At 41.3% G+C, this 21,727-nt stretch overlaps 1 protein-coding gene across 1 annotated transcript in view; it reads left to right on the top strand.

Moving 5' to 3' along the window:
• LOC123747374 (angiotensin-converting enzyme) overlaps positions 1–13,219 on the top strand; it is a 40,087-nt gene extending 26,868 nt beyond the window's left edge. The window contains 6 exon segments of the mRNA XM_045729541.2: positions 5,672–5,796; positions 6,617–6,860; positions 7,649–7,747; positions 8,331–8,471; positions 9,396–9,562; positions 12,470–13,219. Coding sequence (XP_045585497.2) covers positions 5,672–5,796; positions 6,617–6,860; positions 7,649–7,747; positions 8,331–8,471; positions 9,396–9,562; positions 12,470–12,624 — 931 coding nt within the window. The 3' untranslated portion in view covers positions 12,625–13,219.
• Positions 13,220–21,727: the final 8,508 nt, after the last annotated feature.

Raw genomic sequence — 21,727 nt, 5'->3', positions numbered from 1 at the left:
ACATCACATAGATGTCTAACTCTGTAGTTTTAATGTTCATTAATCTTATAAACCTTAAGACGAAGTTATGTTATTTCCTGCCACAAGAACATTTAAAGCAGTAGGTGTTCTTAATCATATTTAATTGCACAAATTATAAATGTTTAAACTATGCACTAATTTTTTGTATTAATTAAATTTCCTGCTACTTAAGAGGACATAAGTATTCCATATATTGGGACCTATTCTCCCTGGTATTTAGTTTTCTTATGCACCCTTGGACACTCACTCCTGCCTCTCAGATGCTGGTAGATGGTCTACCTGTACACTCCTGCCTCTCAGACGCTGGTAGATGGTCTACCTGTACACTCCTGCCTCTCAGACACTAGTCTACCTGTACACTCCTGCCTCTCAGACACTGGTCTACCTGTACACTCCTGCCTCTCAGACGCTGGTAGATGGTCTACCTGTACACTCCTGCCTCTCAGACACTGGTCTACCTGTACACTCCTGCCTCTCAGACGCTGGTAGATGGTCTACCTGTACACTCCTGCCTCTCAGACGCTGGTAGATGGTCTACCTGTACACTCCTGCCTCTCAGACGCTGGTAGATGGTCTACCTGTACACTCCTGCCTCTCAGACACTGGTAGATGGTCTACCTGTACACTCCTGCCTCTCACACTGGTAGATGGTCTAACTGTACACTTCTGCCTCTCACACTGGTAGATGGTGTAACTGTACACTTCTGCCTCTCACACTGGTAGATGGTCTACCTGTACACTGCTGTCTCTCACACTGGTAGGATGGTGTACATGTACACTTCTGCCTCTCACACTGGTAGATGGTCTAACTGTACACTTCTGCCTCTCACACTGGTAGATGGTCTAACTGTACACTTCTGCCTCTCACACTGGTAGATGGTCTACCTGTACACTTCTGCCTCTCACACTGGTAGATGGTCTACCTGTACACTCCTGCCTCTCACACTGGTAGATGGTCTACCTGTACACTTCTGCCTCTCACACTGGTAGATGGTCTACCTGTACACTTCTGCCTCTCACACTGGTAGATGGTCTACCTGTACACTCCTGCCTCTCACACTGGTAGATGGTCTACCTGTACACTTCTGCCTCTCACACTGGTAGATGGTCTACCTGTACACTTCTGCCTCTCACACTGGTAGATGGTCTACCTGTACACTTCTGCCTCTCACACTGGTAGATGGTCTACCTGTACACTCCTGCCTCTCACACTGGTAGATGGTCTACCTGTACACTCCTGCCTCTCACACTGGTAGATGGTCTACCTGTACACTCCTGCCTCTCACACTGGTAGATGGTCTACCTGTACACTTCTGCCTCTCACACTGGTAGATGGTCTACCTGTACACTCCTGCCTCTCACACTGGTAGATGGTCTAACTGTACACTTCTGCCTCTCACACTGGTAGATGGTCTAACTGTACACTTCTGCCTCTCACACTGGTAGATGGTCTACCTGTACACTTCTGCCTCTCACACTGGTAGATGGTCTAACTGTACACTTCTGCCTCTCACACTGGTAGATGGTCTACCTGTACACTTCTGCCTCTCACACTGGTAGATGGTCTAACTGTACACTTCTGCCTCTCACACTGGTAGATGGTCTACCTGTACACTCCTGCCTCTCACACTGGTAGATGGTCTAACTGTACACTTCTGCCTCTCACACTGGTAGATGGTCTAACTGTACACTTCTGCCTCTCACACTGGTAGATGGTCTAACTGTACACTTCTGCCTCTCACACTGGTAGATGGTCTACCTGTACACTCCTGCCTCTCACACTGGTAGATGGTCTAACTGTACACTTCTGCCTCTCACACTGGTAGATGGTCTAACTGTACACTTCTGCCTCTCACACTGGTAGATGGTCTACCTGTACACTTCTGCCTCTCACACTGGTAGATGGTCTAACTGTACACTTCTGCCTCTCACACTGGTAGATGGTCTACCTGTACACTTCTGCCTCTCACACTGGTAGATGGTCTAACTGTACACTTCTGCCTCTCACACTGGTAGATGGTCTAACTGTACACTTCTGCCTCTCACACTGGTAGATGGTCTACCTGTACACTTCTGCCTCTCACACTGGTAGATGGTCTACCTGTACACTTCTGCCTCTCAGACACTGGTAGATGGTCTACCTGTACACTTCTGCCTCTCACACTGGTAGATGGTCTACCTGTACACTTCTGCCTCTCACACTGGTAGATGGTCTACCTGTACATTTCTGCCTCTCACACTGGTAGATGGTCTAACTGTACACTTCTGCCTCTCACACTGGTAGATGGTCTACCTGTACACTTCTGCCTCTCACACTGGTAGATGGTCTAACTGTACACTTCTGCCTCTCACACTGGTAGATGGTCTAACTGTACACTTCTGCCTCTCACACTGGTAGATGGTCTACCTGTACACTTCTGCCTCTCACACTGGTAGATGGTCTACCTGTACACTTCTGCCTCTCAGACACTGGTAGATGGTCTACCTGTACACTTCTGCCTCTCACACTGGTAGATGGTCTACCTGTACACTTCTGCCTCTCACACTGGTAGATGGTATACCTGTACACTTCTGCCTCTCACACTGGTAGATGGTCTACCTGTACACTTCTGCCTCTCACACTGGTAGATGGTCTAACTGTACACTTACTCCTGCCTCTCACACTGGTAGATGGTCTACCTGTACACTTCTGCCTCTCACACTGGTAGATGGTCTACCTGTACACTCCTGCCTCTCACACTGGTAGATGGTCTAACTGTACACTTCTGCCTCTCACACTGGTAGATGGTCTAACTGTACACTTCTGCCTCTCACACTGGTAGATGGTCTACCTGTACACTTCTGCCTCTCACACTGGTAGATGGTCTAACTGTACACTTCTGCCTCTCACACTGGTAGATGGTCTAACTGTACACTTCTGCCTCTCACACTGGTAGATGGTCTACCTGTACACTTCTGCCTCTCACACTGGTAGATGGTCTAACTGTACACTTCTGCCTCTCACACTGGTAGATGGTCTAACTGTACACTCCTGCCTCTCACACTGGTAGATGGTCTAACTGTACACTTCTGCCTCTCACACTGGTAGATGGTCTACCTGTACACTTCTGCCTCTCACACTGGTAGATGGTCTACCTGTACACTTCTGCCTCTCACACTGGTAGATGGTCTACCTGTACACTTCTGCCTCTCACACTGGTAGATGGTCTAACTGTACACTCCTGCCTCTCACACTGGTAGATGGTCTAACTGTACACTTCTGCCTCTCACACTGGTAGATGGTCTAACTGTACACTTCTGCCTCTCACACTGGTAGATGGTCTACCTGTACACTTCTGCCTCTCACACTGGTAGATGGTCTAACTGTACACTTCTGCCTCTCACACTGGTAGATGGTCTACCTGTACACTTCTGCCTCTCACACTGGTAGATGGTCTACCTGTACACTTCTGCCTCTCACACTGGTAGATGGTCTACCTGTAAACTTCTGCCTCTCACACTGGTAGATGGTCTACCTGTACACTTCTGCCTCTCACACTGGTAGATGGTCTAACTGTACACTTCTGCCTCTCACACTGGTAGATGGTCTACCTGTACACTTCTGCCTCACACTGGTAGATGGTCTACCTGTACACTTCTGCCTCTCACACTGGTAGATGGTATACCTGTACACTTCTGCCTCTCACACTGGTAGATGGTCTACCTGTACACTTCTGCCTCTCAGACACTGGTAGATGGTCTACCTGTACACTTCTGCCTCTCACACTGGTAGATGGTCTAACTGTACACTTCTGCCTCTCACACTGGTAGATGGTCTAACTGTACACTTCTGCCTCTCACACTGGTAGATGGTCTACCTGTACACTTCTGCCTCTCACACTGGTAGATGGTCTAACTGTACACTTACTCCTGCCTCTCAGACACTGGTAGATGGTCTACCTGTACACTTCTGCCTCTCAGACACTGGTAGATGGTCTACCTGTACACTTCTGCCTCTCACACTGGTAGATGGTCTAACTGTACACTTCTGCCTCTCACACTGGTAGATGGTATACCTGTACACTTCTGCCTCTCACACTGGTAGATGGTCTACCTGTACACTTCTGCCTCTCACACTGGTAGATGGTCTACCTGTACACTTCTGCCTCTCACACTGGTAGATGGTCTACCTGTACACTTCTGCCTCTCAGACACTGGTAGATGGTCTACCTGTACACTTCTGCCTCTCACACTGGTAGATGGTCTACCTGTACACTTCTGCCTCTCACACTGGTAGATGGTCTAACTGTACACTTACTCCTGCCTCTCACACTGGTAGATGGTCTAACTGTACACTTCTGCCTCTCACACTGGTAGATGGTCTAACTGTACACTTACTCCTGCCTCTCACACTGGTAGATGGTCTACCTGTACACTCCTGCCTCTCACACTGGTAGATGGTCTAACTGTACACTCCTGCCTCTCACACTGGTAGATGGTCTAACTGTACACTTACTCCTGCCTCTCAAATATTCCCACAGTTCCTCAAGCTCTTTACATTGAATTAGTGTTATTTAATTCACTGATTAACCCGCATGACATTAATGCATGATTTATAAACTTCACCGTTGCTCTTGAGATACAGCACTGTAATCCACCTGCACTGCAGCCGACCAGCACTGTAGTTTATCCACACTGTAGTGTAATCGCACAGTAGTAAACCTGAATTCTAGTTGACCAATACTATCGTCGACAGAGACTGGACGACTAGGCCTGTGTTCTGGAGGACCAGGCCTGTGGTCGACCAGGCCTGTTGGTGGACCAGGCCTGTTGGTGGACCAGGCCTGTTGGTGGACCAGGCCTGTTGGTGGACCAGGCCTGTTGGTGGACCAGGCCTGTTGGTGGACCAGGCCTGTTGGTGGACCAGGCCTGTTGGTGGACCAAGACTTTGACTAGTAAATAATTACAGATAACCACTGTATTACCTATGCATGATGCACTCTGTATATATAACCCAGCATGTCTGAGTCTGTATAACCATTAGGTTTAGATGGTGCTTTGGATTGTTTAAGAATAATGCAGTGCACGAGAGTGACCATGGATGACCTCATTACGTTGCACCATGAGATGGGCCACATAGAGTACTTCCTCCAGTACCAACATCTCCCGCTGATTTTCCGTAGTGGTGCTAACCCAGGTAAGGGCGCTTGTGTTGTGCTTGGCGGGTGATCCTCGTCTCTTGCCACAGCTTCACCCGACATTGAAGGGTGTGTTCTTCCTAGTGCTTATAACGTATGCAGGCGATGAGTCACAATAACGTGGCTAAAGTATGTTGACCAGACCACATACAAGGTGAAGGAACGACGACGTTTCGGTCCGTCCTGGACCATTCTCAAGTCGATTGAGAATGGTCCAGGACGGACCGAAACGTCGTCGTCCCTTCACCTTCTAGTGTGTGTGGTCTGGTCAACTTATAAGGTATTATGCTTCGTAGTCTTTAAGTTTGCATGTGGGGTGACAGGACACGTATTAAGAAACAAAAGAGATCACACATTTCCATAGCCAGTGTATACATGTAACTGGAAGCTTCGAGACGGTACGAAAACATCTCGAAGCCTCATTTACATTGATCTGCACCTGCTTCTCACTATGCCTTGCTTTCCCCCCCCAGAATTAAACAGTGTACGGATGTGACAATGAATGAACTGATAACAGTTCACCACGAAATGGGCCACATAGAGTACTTCCTGCAGTACAAGCACCTCCCAGAGGTGTTCCGCGACGGCGCCAACCCAGGTGATGGGGCGCGCGGCACTTTCCCGCCATCTCTTGTGTTTTTAAAAAGGGTTTGTTTGGTAGAAGATTCGGCTCAAGTTCGGAAACTTGGATGATTTAGGCTCATAACATTAGTATATGTATACCAGCACTTTAGTAGTAGTGGTAGTACTAATGGTACTACTAGTGGTAGTAGTAGTGAGAGTAGAAGTCTTAGTACTGGTAAAGTTGTAGGAATTGAGTTAGTAGTACTATTAGTTACTAGTGGCAGTACTAGTGATTGTGGTAGTAGCAGTATTTACTTGTGGTGGTGGTAGTAGTTGTGGTATTACTAGTTGTGATGGCATTAGTAGTTGTGGTAGCATTAGTAATTTTGTTAGCAATAGTTGTTTCGTTAGCACTAGTGGTTGTGGTAATACTAGTAGTTAGTGGTTGTGGTAATACTAGTGGTTATAGTATTACTAGTAGTGGTAGCACTAGTGGTTGTGGTATATTACTAGTAGTGTTAGCAATTGTGGTAGCACAGGTAATGGTAGACAGTAGCAAAGAATTGTTCTTACCAACAATAGACGAATGGTCTGAAGTGGGAGAAGGGGGGAATGCTTTTGCCATATCATTAATAAATTTCAGAATTGCAATATTTTCTCAATTTACTTTACTTCATTTGTAAGGCAGAATCGGCTTGCTTTCTACTGTAATGCATAACTTATTTTCTAATGTAATATAAAATTAATTTTCCTTTTGTGAAGAGAAGAAACTAACATTGTTTGTAACTCGTCTTCAATGTATGTACCTTTACCTGAATAAAAAATCTAAATTTAATATAGGAAGAATTTTTCAGGGTTCCACGAGGCGGTGGGAGACGTCTTGGCCCTGAGCGTCGCCACACCTAAGCATCTTCACGAGATTGGGCTCCTGGAGGAGGTACACGACGACCCGGAAGTCGACATCAACTTCCTCATGAGCATGGCACTTGATAAGATCACTTTCCTGCCTTTCGGATACCTGATGGACTTGTGGCGGTGGGATGTGTTCAGTGGCAGGATCTCTGAGCGGGACTGGAACTGCGCCTGGTGGGAACTTAGGTGATTAGATTTTGTTTTTGGCAAGCGATGAGTCACAATAACGTGGCTGAAGTATGTTGACCAGACCACACACTAGAAAATGAAGGGACGACGACGTTTCGGTCTGTCCTGGACCATTCTCCAGTCGATTGTCTGAGAATGAGTCTTGAGAACCACATCGACTTGAGAATGGTCCAGGACGGACCGAAACGTCGTCGTCCCTTCATTTTCTAGTGTGGATTGGTCAAGATTTTGTTTTTGTTTACTGTATTCCTCCCAAGCCAAATAAAGGTTTCAAAACATTGTTGCCAAGTGGATATTATCCGGGGCTGCTGTACTCGAGTACAGAAGGGTACTGTAGAGTTGTTTGAACTGGTTATCTTCAGTTTGCCACGCTTGTTCAAAAATGTTTTCACCATCAGCTGATAAAGTGGCTTTAGATTAACAATACTTTGAACATGCACTTGGCCAGAATTCGCAAAGTATGGCACTCAAGTTTGTGTTTATTTTCACCATTATATTTATTGTTGCCATTTTTGTATCCAATGTCTGTATTCTCAGGCATTAGCTTATTACAGGTCATAGTCATGCAAATAAATATTAAATACCAATGTTGTTAAAATTGTATTTTCAAGCAGTCTTGGAATAGCAATACTAGGCACAGTATATTAACACCTAGTAATTAAAGTCATTAATGCAGTTCAGGGCCTTGCTTGTATTGATGTCATGTATATTCCTCAAACATGTTGACACTTGTTTCATCCAAATATTGGCAACTTTCTCAATGTAAAGAAAATTTGTATTTTCAGATACAAGATACAGGGAATCAAGCCTCCAGTCCAACGTTCAGAGTACGACTTCGACCCGGGAGCAAAGTACCACATTCCGGCCAACGTGCCGTATGTCGGGTGAGTCACACGGGAACGTCTCGTGTTGACACACGTGGCCTACACTCGCAGACTTCTGAGAGATTAACCAACTGGGAGAAACGTATAGAAAACCGTTTTTAGTTAAAGGATACATCATTTTAGAAATAAATGCAATAAGAACTTAACTATATAATTATAGTTGATGTTGAGAACATACAAGGTTATGGATATGGGACAGGTGAGAGAGAGAGATAGGACAGGTGAAGGATAATCTATTAGTGAGTTAGGAAGAAGGTGAGGTAGGTTATTTAACCTGAAGTGTTAGGTTACTTTTGGGGCACTGGCAATGCCTTTAGTTGCCAATAATTCCATTAACTCGATAGTCAATAGATTCAATAGCAAGTATACAAAGCAAAAAGTATTTCCCTTCCTTACAGACACTCCCTACAACTTAATAAGTGTGACCAGGCTGCACTTCTGACTAGATCTTGTAAAAATATAAAAAAATGTAAATATAAATGTAAATAAATTTGGTAGAACTGTCGCTTAAATTTGATATAAATATTGACAAAAAATATTTGTCGTAGTAAATAAAGTAATGGATATAAATTGTGATTTTCAGGTACTTTGTGAGCTTTGTGGTGCAGTTCCAGTTCCACAAGGCCCTGTGCATGAAGGCGGGAGAGTACGACCCCCTCGACCCTTCCAAGCCCCTGCACAAGTGTGACATCTACAAGTCCACTGAGGCTGGCAACGCCCTCGGGTCAGTAGAGGCGTGCTCCCTGCACCTTCCTGTGGGTGTGTGAGCCCGCATCACGGGGGCCCTGTTGACGAGAACACACACTTGAAAGTGAAGGGACGACGACGTTTCGTCCTGGACCATTCTAAAAGTCGATTCTTACAATCGACTTGAGAATGGTCCAAGACAGACCGAAACGTCGTCGTCCCTTCACCTTGTGTGGTCTGGTCAATATACTTTAGCCACGTTGTGACTCCTCGCCTGTACGGGGGCCCCTGACCCATGATGCATCATGGGGGCCCTGACCCATCAACAGTCATCCTCGTGACGACACAGTTTCACCCCATCTCCTACCACTATCACCCATTCCGCATTAGCAGCCCACCATAACCCGAAGCTCTTGACGCGCACACTAGCTTTCTTTCCCACATATCATGAGCCTCAAGGGAGGCACTACAGAGAAAGTAACCTGCCCACCTACCCACCACAGTGTTCTAGTGGCACGCGCCACTTCGTGTCATACCTTGCTGGGTGGTGCTTGCTCAAGGATCTAGATTCTGATTTGTTAGTCAAGTACACTATTCCAATCCAGTCGTGAGACGATTCTAATTTTGCAATCAGATATTTCATTTTTTTTTTTTTGTATTCGGTACTAGTTTCAGAATCATAACTTGTGTTAAATTTGGTATGTGATGTTCCTGAAATTCAGTATTTTTTTTCTAAATAACTACATGGAAAAAATCAAAGTAATTTAGATGTGCTAATATGAATTACTTTCTATATTATTTTTGCCACTTGTTTTTGCTGTTGATTACTTTGAGCTTAGTGCTCTTAAGTCGGGCTCTTTCCTTTTCTGTAGTACTAATTGTTATTTCTAGCGACTTTCTAAGACGTTTTAAATGAACATTTTAAAGCAATAAATGATAACAAGGCTTCCTCCCTACACAGGGATATGCTGCAGCTGGGGTCGTCGAAGATGTGGCCCGAGGCAATGGCAGCTCTAACAGGCACTCGCAACATGGACGCCTCGGTCATCAGGGAGTACTTCAAGCCTCTGGAACTGTGGCTGACACAGGACAATGAGCGCCATAGGGAGTCTGTTGGCTGGGAGACTGGTAAGGGGTTTCTCTCTCGCACACTAAATATGCCGCGACGCTTGTGTGAGTCTCACACTAAATATGCCGCGACGCTTGTGTGAATCCGTTAGCCAGTGTAAATGGACTTTCATATTTTTAATCTACAATATTTCGACTAACTTTGTATCATGATTATCTGGAGCTTGGTGATCATCATTTAGATGTCAACTTTAGGCAGTAAAGAAGAAATACTATTATATTTCTTCTCTGCCATGATTTGTAATGTAGTTTAATACACGATTTTTGTTTTAAAGTTATGAATTGGATGATTTAAACAAATATTCTGAAAGGAATTTGACTTTACTAAAGACAAATCAAGAAATTAGCAGCGGGACGCCACGGTGTCAACCATTTTTTTTTAGAAATATGTACAACTGCGTTTTCGGTTCAGTCTCTTCTCCTGGTGGTATATATATAGCTCTATATAAGATGATACTCTAATGGCCTCCTTCAGAGATTGGTTTTCCAACGTCCTCGTTCCTTTGTTAATTGACTACCTGAGCGAGTGCCACTCCTTGTGGGGCAGATACCACATCTGACCTAAGAGGAGACCCACTGGCGCGTCCTACTGGAGGTTGTTTGGGAGACAATTGTTGGCTTTCATGGTAGTGCCACTTTCCAACTCCACTTGGCACAGCTGGACATTCCCCTGCCCTTCGTGCCTCGACACGATACCTCTTGGGGTCGCTGGATTGTCTTGGGTTACTGAGATCGTTGGGGCTGACAATCCCCAAGTGAGCATGTGAAGGTGTAGACGACGTTCGTCTCTCTTAAGGCATTTTTCTTGGTGTTGGGAGAATTCTTCATTAGCAGGTTTACGGTTTTCTTACTCTTATAGTATATTGTACTATCAATATACTTAGAGCAAGAAAACTGCCAACCTGCTAATGAAGAATTCTGCCTTAAACGCTTCACTCTGGTTAAGTATCCCGTTATCGGAGACTGTACTTGAGCTGATCAGAGTCAACTACTGACCTTCTCTGGGACACAGCCTACAACAGTTGCCTCACTCCCGGCTTCCTATTTACTGCAAAATGAATACACAATCAGGTGAAAGAAAGCCTGACCCCACCGTCTTTTTCCGTGGGATTCAAACCAAGGATTCTGTTGTAAGTCGACGACGTAGACCACTGTGCCGTGAAATATGATCAGCGCACCTTGTGAACCTCATCTGTGTTGGTCATTTCATGTACATCATCCTTGCTTTAAGAACGATTGCAAACGTACTCTGGGCTACAGGTGCTAGGCCAGGTGCTGTTGCCAGTGCAACACAGAGCCATTTGCTCGGTGTTGCATTGGCAATAGCACAGATGGCTGATCTTGCATTGACAACAACTCTGACTGTTGGTCTTGCATTGGCAAGACCAATTTCTTCTCGGTCTCCGGAAGAAATCCATTTTTACTAAACATAATAGTAGGCATCCATCAGTCTCAGGAGACTATGGAGTTGCGTTCTGGTTGTCGGTCTGGAGTGGCCTCACTAAACATAATAACGCCGTGCAAAAGAAAATCATGTAGATGGTTTTAGCTCTCCTCCGAGGTGCTAGTCTCCTCGGCTTGGTGTCTTCTTCTAACAGTTGCTCGCCTAAGAGGCGAGGTTTATAATATATCTTACGCTCTCGGTGAGTTACCAGCATCCCTTTCAGCGTGTGTGAACTCTATCCTGAGCTTTTGAGAGACACGGCTGTGGACTCCCTGTTAGAACAGAGCTTTAGCTTTTATGAGATACTGCTGTTAGAACATGGCTTTAGCTTTTGTGAGATACTGCTGTGAACACCCTGTTAGAACATGGCTTTAGCTTTTGTGATACTGTTATATTTATAAAGTCGAATTAGAGCACTAATACAGATACATTTGCATTAAATGATACAGACTACCCAAGCCATGTTAAGAGTGATGCCAACACAGGTGTAGCACCACAGCACACGCTCTCCACTGACTTTGACTCGCCTCCAGAGTGGTGGTAAGATCACCTGCAGGGTCTTGGCTACAGCATCATCAGTGTCAGTGGTGGTAACAGCTAAGTAATGATGTTGAGTTGCCAGGCGGAGGGGTTGTCGGTAGACTACAGTACTTGACCTGTACCTGTAGCATTCTGCACCTATTATTAGTATTGTCTTCTAGTATAGGATGGAGGTTGTAGGTCTTGTTGATAATTTAGGATTTATGGAATTGTAAAATAAGTCATATATTCTTGTTTGATGATAATTCTTGTAAACACTAACATTCATTTGATATGCTTGTGTTATACGTTGGAGTCATGTTAGTGTTTTGGTCAGGATATATAGCTCACTGCCCAATAACTTGACGAGTGTGGAGAAAATGTATTATTTTTATACTTTTAATTTTAATTTGGTGGACATATTAACATGTAGATTATGCTTGTTTTTTAATCCTCCTGTTGCACCGTATGATGGAGTTATTTAGAGGTACTGCTGTTCTCGTTTAAATGAAGTTTGTACAGTGTGAAATATTTTAGTAATTGTCAGGTGTTCAGAGACTGAATGTAACTTGAATGATTTGATATTAGAGTGGAGTAGACGCTGTGTGATAAGCTAGCTAATAGTGGGAGTGTTGGAGGCAATGCTCTAGGAACTTGGAGAGAAGGAAAACGGGGAGAGGGGAGACTAAGGAGACTTGTGAGATGTGTCTAGCTGCAGCTTTACAATGATCACTCGTTGTTTAGGTCGCCTCTCTTCCTGTATACTGTAGTCGAAAGTGGTGTGTATAAAATATATTATATATATAATTATATATGTTATATAATATAATATAGGCTACAAATGTCGAGTTTTTTAATCAATATAGAGAGAACCAGAAATGACTAAGGGCTTCGTGATAAACCCCTAAAGTGTGTGCCTCACTGAGTGCAATTTTTCTCGACAGATGAAGTGATGTGTACATCCGAGGCGCCCAAGGAGAAGCCTAAAGCCAAGTCGACGTCGGGTGCTGGCGGAGCTCCGGTCTCCAGGTCGCTCCTGCTCCTCGCCCTCACTCTCATTCATCTCTTTAAATTAAGATTCAATAGGTTATTATATTAGGTTTAGCACAAGACTCCCTGCTCAGATTTCTCGTATAGTGATATGGGAAAGTGGTTGTTAATATATATATATGTTTAAGCAACACCCTTGTTATAAAACGGGTTTTGCATTAAGTGAATTTTTAGCGTCTTCTTTAATATATATTTTTGTGTATTCTGTTTCATATATGTAAAAAAAATTTTTTTACTAAATGTCTATATACTCTAAATGTATATACACTAAATATATATAAAATATAATATATTCTGTATGTTGAAATAGTAACTTAATATTGTAGCTTTTTTAACATGCAGTACAAACATTCAGTTCAATGCCTCAGTACCTCCGAGAGAGAGATTGCTAATTTTAATATAATAGAAACGTTGTCATGAAAACCGTCCTCGACTTGTTTTGTGATGATTCTAGTGATCACTTGGGGAAGGGTCCCGGCATGCACTGCGGCAACTGCCAGGTGAGGCGCCAGAGAAGTGAACATTCCGACTTGACTCCTGTCAACGTAAAGTGTTCACGATGAACAAAAAGTACAACAGGGAACCTGAATTAGAACCTTGAACGAAGTTTACTTTTGTTAATGCAAATGCAAAATATTTTCAAATGGCTTGTTTTATTTCTCCAATGGACTCGTGCCTATTAAGTCATTTGACACGAGAATAAAGTTGACAGGAATGTGGGAAAATTTTACCCACTATATCTATCTAAGAAATGTATTACTTCTATATCATGCCTATATTTTACATCGGAATCATATCTCTACTATATCCTACCTCCAGAATCACACAAGATTCATTATCTTGTACATCAACTAGATCCTAGATAACCACTTAGTGACGTAATCGTTACATAGGATACATGTAATCGTAAAGGATCTAGAAGCTCCAAGAATGAGCTGATAATCGAAATACTGTTGAAACTAAATTATAACTTCCTGTGGCGTATTTCCAAATCCATAATAAAAGATCAATTGTACAGTTTGTACTACCTATAAGCACAAAATTCTGTCTATTTATCTTATAATTCAACTTCACAATAATGTCTAAACAATAAAAATAGTCAATCGATATTCGTTGTCTATACCTGACTGTAGAGGATGGAGCCGCCGCCTGGGAACACAAGCGCCCAGGGCCAGATCTTGGTGTTTACAAACAGTGTGTGTACAAGTGTGCGGTGCTCTGAGAAAACTTTCAACTGACTTCACCGCACGAACGACTTATTAAATCCTCAGTGATTACTCCCCTAGATACTGGGAGAGTTCCTGGACTATATACACTTAAAAATTCCCAATACTTCAATCTAAATAAGAGTGAAGAGAGTGGTTCACGACGTGAAGCCGCCTCCACCGCATCATGTATCCTAGCAATGCTACTAGGGACAAATTCAACAGCAAAGCTGCTATGTTATCAAGATACAGAGCCTTATCTTCAAAAAGAGATCCAATTTGATAAGTTGCCGGATAAGTTATAATTATTGAATGTTATTTGTAGTGTTGATTGGCCAACTTGCATGCTGTGATAGCCTTAATCTATTCAATAAATCTGTTTGTCGTTAAAGCTGAGGGGCAATGCCCCATTATAGGTAAGAATTTAACTTTAATTTTTTCGTGCCTGAATCTCTTCATATAAATCTGAAATTATATAATATATATATACATGCTTTATATATACAAGTATGTGTGTAATTCATCAATAATTGTTATAACAGTAATTTATCATATTGAATGTAATATATTATTTGAATAATTGCATATATATCATACTTGTATAATTCAACTACCTTGTGTTTATTAGTATAATTTGTTTAATGGCTGCTGCAATAATTTTAGAGCTAGACTAGACTGTGTATCTTGTTAAAATCTTTGATCTAGAACATAACCAGTGATCACAGTAATAGAACTGTTTTATTATCTTACTCTTGTATAAAATACAAGCTGATGTGTTGAAATGCCTGCAGGTAGATTGCGAGCCTCCAAATCAACAAATCTTTTCACCCTTCAGAAACCTTCCTGTTCCCTACAGACCACTTTCTTTCCTAGGAAAAGAGGAGTAGGATTTACAACCCTAGCTAAGGACTTTGCAAGTTTTATTTTTGTGTTTTTATATACAGTCCTGAATTTAAAGTCCTAAGTAACTCTCCTCATTCATAATATCATGGTATTTTCCCCCCACAACGAAGGAACAAGTGTCAATTTGAACTGACACAAGTGTCATTATACCTTAATAAACAGGTAGAATGTTTAAGGACTGTTTGCGATGGGTCGAGTTGCAAGTGATGAATGAAGCGACTGGCCACGTAGGTGTATTCCACTTTTTTTCTGCCTGCAGAATAGAGCTTTTAGCTCTTGGACCCACCCTTTCTAGATGCTGGTCCCATACATATATAATATTATATAATATATACATATATAACTAAAAACTCCACACACCAGAAGGATTCGAACCCAGACAGCCAAGAGCACTGTGCACCTTGGCGTACCTGGTTCCTTAACCGCTCGACCACGCTGTACAAAAATGTTGGAATTCGTGAGACTTGTATACCAAACACTCGACATCGCTCAGTGGTTAACCTTTCGGATGTTTGGTACATAAGTGTGAGTGAGGATGGAGTCAAGGGGCCAGATTCACGAAAACACTTACGCAAACACTTACGAACCTGTACATCTTTTCTCAATCTTTGGCAGCTTTGTTTACAATTATTAAACAGTTAATGAGCTAGGAAGCACCAGGAGGCTGTTTATAACAATAACAACAGTTGAATGGGAAGTTTTCATGCTTGTAAACTGTTAAATAAATGTAACCAAAGCCTTCGAAGATTGAGGAAAGATGTACACTTTCGTAAGTGCTTTCGTGAATCTAGCCCAAGGCCTATGCTGCTGCCTCCTGGTGCTGTGTGCCAGAGTAACACTATAGGATCTCTACAACTTCATGACTCTTCAAAAAATTGGCGGTGTGCATATTAATATTGTCAAAAGCGTCATCAGCTCACCTTTACATAAAGTGTTCCATAGGCACTGCTGTAACGTGTCAATTCACATTTGAGGCAGGATGCTACAAGTGATAGGATTTGGTTCTATGTATTGCTACCCAATTGTTTTCCAGTATTATTGTCCGCTGTGTGGAGGCAGGCAAGAGGTTGGCTTAGTTACTTCTCAAGCAGTAACAACACGCACCACAGACGTGGACGACGACACCAGCTGAGGAAGGAGCATGTGTCGTGCGGACGATGACAGCAGCTGAGAGAGGACAGAGATCGACCACTGACGAAGTTTAAATCCAATAAAATAACAATGAATAAATTAAATGGGATAAAACTAAAAGATTAAAATAAAGAAAGGAAGCACTAGAAGGCAAACCATGAAATAAAGAAGAAAGTGATGCGATGATAGGGAAATAAAATATAGAAAATATAATGTTATATATGTTGAAGAAATATCAACGTTATACAGATTCTGACACATCAGTACAATTCCAAGTATTGATCATGAACGATAAAATAATTAATTGAAGTTTTAATGAAAAACAATAATATGGTTTACAGCAAATCTCGTCTCAAGGACGCAGCAATACATGTTTCCACCTTAACAAGAGAGCAATGAAGACTAGATTACGCAGGCTAATTTACAACACCTTCCTGTCCCCCACCTCCCTCACACAGTCATGGATGTGAACGACCCTGGACGACTACTGGCTCTGCTCCATAACCGCTCCAGGGCTACCTCCGCCGCTGCCAGCTATATCTCTGCTTTTTTGCCTGGCCGTCGTCGCCTGCAGCAGGGTCATCTTGGGTGCTCGTCTCTGGCGCGGGGCTCCAGGGCGAGACTCCGGGTATCGCTAAACACGTTCAAGATAACTATCTTTCCATAATGCCGGGTGATTACCACACAGTTTTGGGCACGTTAGTCCTGTTTGAGGCAGTTGGGGAAACAAAGGAATATTCTGGCTTAGATAAGTGAGCAAAGAATTCATTTTCCTTTTACAGTAGTTACTAGATAATACTAGTGCACAATACCAACGAACTAGTTAAACAGTTATTATAACGGAACAGGTGTCGGGCAGGTGTTGTGCCCTTCGCACATTAGTAACAAAGCAAAACAAAAAACTGCTTGATACCTCTACTGTGTGAAAACTGCGGGTAAAAACCAAAGAGAATACAAACTTCAAACATTTTTATAATAAAAAATGACTAATTTTACACAAAATGACAAGTAACAATTAATGAAAACAAAATCCTTTATCCACTTGGCATTACACACAATCAAAATAAGAAATATATACGTGTGAAATTAACGTTAAATAATAATGGTGCAGGTAATATTTTATACAAACTGATGGGTGCGTCTACCATCACCCAGGGGGAGGGGGGGGGGCAAGAGTAGATGTTACAGCTGAGAGCACTCGAAGGGTAGTCTGTTGAGCTGGATTGATTGATTGATGAAGATTAAGCTACCCAAAAGGTGGCATGGACATGAATAGCCCGTAAGTGGTGGCCCTTTTGAGCCATTACCAGTATCAAGAGCTGATACTGGAGATCTGTGGAGGTGCGACTGCACCCTACGTGACGGGAGATGTCTCCCGTGGTTGAGCTGGACGCTGGCAAGCCCTTTTATATGGGGCATGACGTCGTAGTTGGCGCGAATTCTGGAGGTTTAACAATCAGCCGGCAGGCAAACGATCGTTAGCTGGTGGTGTGTGTGTCAGGGCTCACCATAGCCCGTGCTACTTGGAACTTTTTGTTCCAGGTAGCTAATCTTAAACAACAACAACGTTAGCTGGTGGCGTCTGGTACCCCGCCGAAACAGCAGGTGTCACGGGTACTGGAGGGGGAGGGGAGGACAGGCAGGATGACATAGATAAGGTCTCTCTTCTTTATGTATACATATATTTCCTCCATTACTAACAGTCGGAACCAACACAGAAAGCTACTTTAGTAACTATTTTGGTTTATTAGGTTTCTTATCTGCTCTCTCTCTCTCTTTCTCTCTCTCTCGGGAAGTTTTTCTATGAGTCTCACAAAAACAAAATTGGGTGCAGACCTTACCCAGAACACGAGGGCTTGAGGCTGCGGTTTACCCAACAAGGAGGGCGTGAACACATCATGAATTTGCACACTTTTCTTATGTCACGAGGCCAGGTATACCTTGACATCTGGCTGTGTCACGAGGCCAGGTAGACCTTGACATCTGGCTGTGTCACGAGGCCAGGTAGACCTTGACATCTGGCTGTGTCACGAGGCCAGGTAGACCTTGACATCTGGCTGTGTCACGAGGCCAGGTAGACCTTGACATCTGGCTGTGTCACGAGGCCAGGTAGACCTTGACATCTGGCTGTGTCACGAGGCCAGGTAGACCTTGACATCTGGCTGTGTCACGAGGCCAGGTAGACCTTTACATCTGGCTGTATCACGAGGCCAGGTAGACCTTGACATCTGGCTGTGTCACGAGGCCAGGTAGATCTTGACATCTAGCTGTGTCACGAGGCCAGGTAGATCTTGACATCTAGCTGTGTCACGAGGCCAGGTAGACCTTGATGACATCTGGCTGTGTCACGAGGCCAGGTAGACCTTGACATCTGGCTGTGTCACGAAGTTAGGTAGATATTGACACTGGCTGTGCCATGAACCTGGGCAGAGCTTGATCCCTCCTTGTGTCACAAGGCCAGGTAGAGGTTGATATCTAGCAGCGACAAGGCCGGATCCACGTCGCCTTCTGGCTGTATCATGACTGTCGACCTCACGACCCGCAGGCCAGGGCAGCATACCATGCTCTCTGTACGGACTCTATACCCAAGAATGGCCCGCCCTGGGGCGCTACCAGCCAAGGTATCATCATCCACCTGGCGCAACGCAACAGGGTACACTCTACATTATATATATATATATATATATATATATATATATATATATATATATATATATATATATATTATATATATATATATATATTATATATATATATATATATATATATATATATATATATTATATATATATATATATATTATATATATATATATATATATATATATATATATATATATATATATATATATATATATATATATATATATATATATATATATATATATATATATATATATATTATATATATATATATATATATATTATATATATATATATATATATATTATATATATATATATATATATATATATATATATATTATATATATATATATATATATATATATTATATATATATATATATATATATATATATATATATATATATATATATATATATGTCGTACCTAGTAGCCAGAACTCACTTCTCAGCCTACTATGCGAGGCCCGATTTGCCTAATAAGCCAAGTTTTCATGAATTAATAGTTTTTTGGCTACCGAACCTACCTAACCTAACCTAACCTAACTTTTTCGGCTACATAACCCAACCTAACTTATAGAGATAGGTTAGGTTAGGTTAGGTAGGGTTGGTTAGGTTCGGTCATATATCTACGTTAATTTTAACTCCAATGAAAAAAATTGAACTCATGCATAATGAAATGGGTAGCTTTATCATTTCATACGAAAAAATTTAGAGAAAATATATTAATTCAGGAAAACTTGGCTTATTAGGCAAATCGGGCCATGCATAGTAGGCTGAGAAGTGAGTTCTGGCTACTAGGTACGACATATATATATATATATATATATATATATATATATATATATATATATATATATATATATATATATATATATGTCGTACCTAGTAGCCAGAACTCACTTCTATGCCTACTATGCAAGGCCCGATTTGCCTAATAAGCAAAGTTTTCCTGAATTAATATATTTTCTCTAATTTTTTTCTTATGAAATGATAAAGCTACCCATTTCATTACGAATGAGGTGAATTTTTTTTTATTGGAGTTAAAATTAACGTAGATATATGACCGAACCTAACCAACCCTACCTAACCTAACCTAACCTATCTCTATAGGTTAGGTTAGGTTAGGTAGCGGAAAAAGTTAGGTTAGGTTAGGTTAGGTAGGTTAGGTAGTCGAAAAACAATTAATTTATGAAAACTTGGCTTATTAGGCAAATCGGGCCTTGCATAGTAGGCATAGAAGTGAGTTCTGGCTACTAGGTACGACATATATATATATATATATATATATATATATATATATATATTATATATATATATATATATATATATATATATATATATATATATATATATATATATATATATATATATATATATATATATGTCGTACCTAGTAGCCAGAACGCACTTCTCAGCCTACTATGCAAGGCCCAATTTGCCTAATAAGCCAAGTTTTCATGAATTAATTGTTTTTCGACAACCTAACTTTTTTTTTCCTAACTTTTTCGGCTACCTAACCTAACCTAACCTATAAAGATAGGTTAGGTTAGGTTAGGTAGGGTTGGTTAGGTTCGGTCATATATCTACGTTAATTTTAACTCCAATAAAAAAAATTGACCTCATACATAATGAAATGGGTAGCTTTATCATTTCAAAAGAAAAAAATTAGAGAAAATATAATAATTCAGGAAAACTTGGCTTATTAGGCAAGTCGGGCCTTGCATAGTAAGCCGAGAAGTGCGTTCTGGCTACTAGGTACGACATATATATATATATATATATATATATATATATATATATATATATATATATATATATATATATATATATATATATATATGTCGTACCTAATAGCCAGAACTCACTTCTCAGCCTACTATGCAAGGCCCGATTTGCCTAATAAGCCAAGTTTTCATGAATTAATGTTTTTTCGTCTACCTAACCTACCTAACCTAACCTAACCTAGCTTTTTTTGGCTACCTAACCTAACATTACCTATAAAGATAGGTTAGGTTAGGTTAGGTAGGGTTGGTTAGGTTCGATCGTATATCTACATTAATTTTAAATCCAATAAAAAAAAATTTACCTCATACATAATGAAATGGGTAGCTTTATCATTTCATAAGAAAAAAATTAGAGAAAATATATTAATTCATGAAAACTTGGCTTATTAGGCAAATCGGGCCTTGCATAGTAGGCTGAGAAGTGAGTTCTGGCTACTAGGTACGACATATATATATATATATATATATATATATATATGTCGTACCTAGTAGCCAGAACGCACTTCTCAGCCTACTATGCAAGGCCCGATTTGCCTAATATGCCAAGTTTTCCTGAATTAATATATTTTCTCTAATTTTTTTTCTTATGAAATGATAAAGCTTCTCATATATATATATATATATATATATATATATATATATATATATATATATATATATATATATATATATATATATATATATATATATATATATATATATATATATATATATATATATATATATATATATATATATATGTCGTACCTAGTAGCCAGAACGCACTTCTCAGCCTACTATGCAAGGCCCGATTTGCCTAATATGCCAAGTTTTCCTGAATTAATATATTTTCTCTAATTTTTTTTCTTATGAAATGATAAAGCTTCCCATTTCCTAATGTATGAAGTCAATTTTTTTTATTGGAGTTAAAATTAACGTAGATATATGACAGAACCTAACCAACCCTACCTAACCTAACCTAACCTATCTTTATAGGTTAGGTTAGGTTAGGTAGCCGAAAAAGTTAGTTTATGTTAGGTTAGGAGGTTAGGTACTCGAAAAAACATTATTTCATGAAAACGTGGCTTATTAGGCAAATCGGGCCTTGCATAGTAGGCTGAGAAGTGCGTTCTGGCTACTAGGTACGACATATATATATATATATATATATATATATATATATATATATATATACAGACTTAGCCGCCATGGTCGCGATGAGAGGTATATATATATATATATATCGAGACTCAAAAGTGCCTGATGAATCTTGATTCGGGGGAGTATAAGGGCCAGAGTATAACTCACAAGTCATTTATCAGTGTGGTTAGAGAATACTAACCTTCATCGGAGTCCGCTACCTGTTGGGGAAGTGGTCCTGCACCCCAGCGTCGACTCCACCTTGTGGGGCCTCCAGCAGCCTCGCCTCCAGCAGCCTCGCCTCCAGCAGCCTCGCCTCCCGCGTCGACTGTTTTGCTCCATCCTCATATACTAAAAAACAATAA

The sequence above is a fragment of the Procambarus clarkii genome, chromosome 94 (genome assembly GCF_040958095.1).
Source record: "Procambarus clarkii isolate CNS0578487 chromosome 94, FALCON_Pclarkii_2.0, whole genome shotgun sequence".
NCBI classification, from domain to species: domain Eukaryota; kingdom Metazoa; phylum Arthropoda; class Malacostraca; order Decapoda; family Cambaridae; genus Procambarus; species Procambarus clarkii.
The sequence above is the reverse complement of the archived record's forward strand: the minus strand, read 5'-3'. Positions and strand labels throughout refer to the sequence as shown.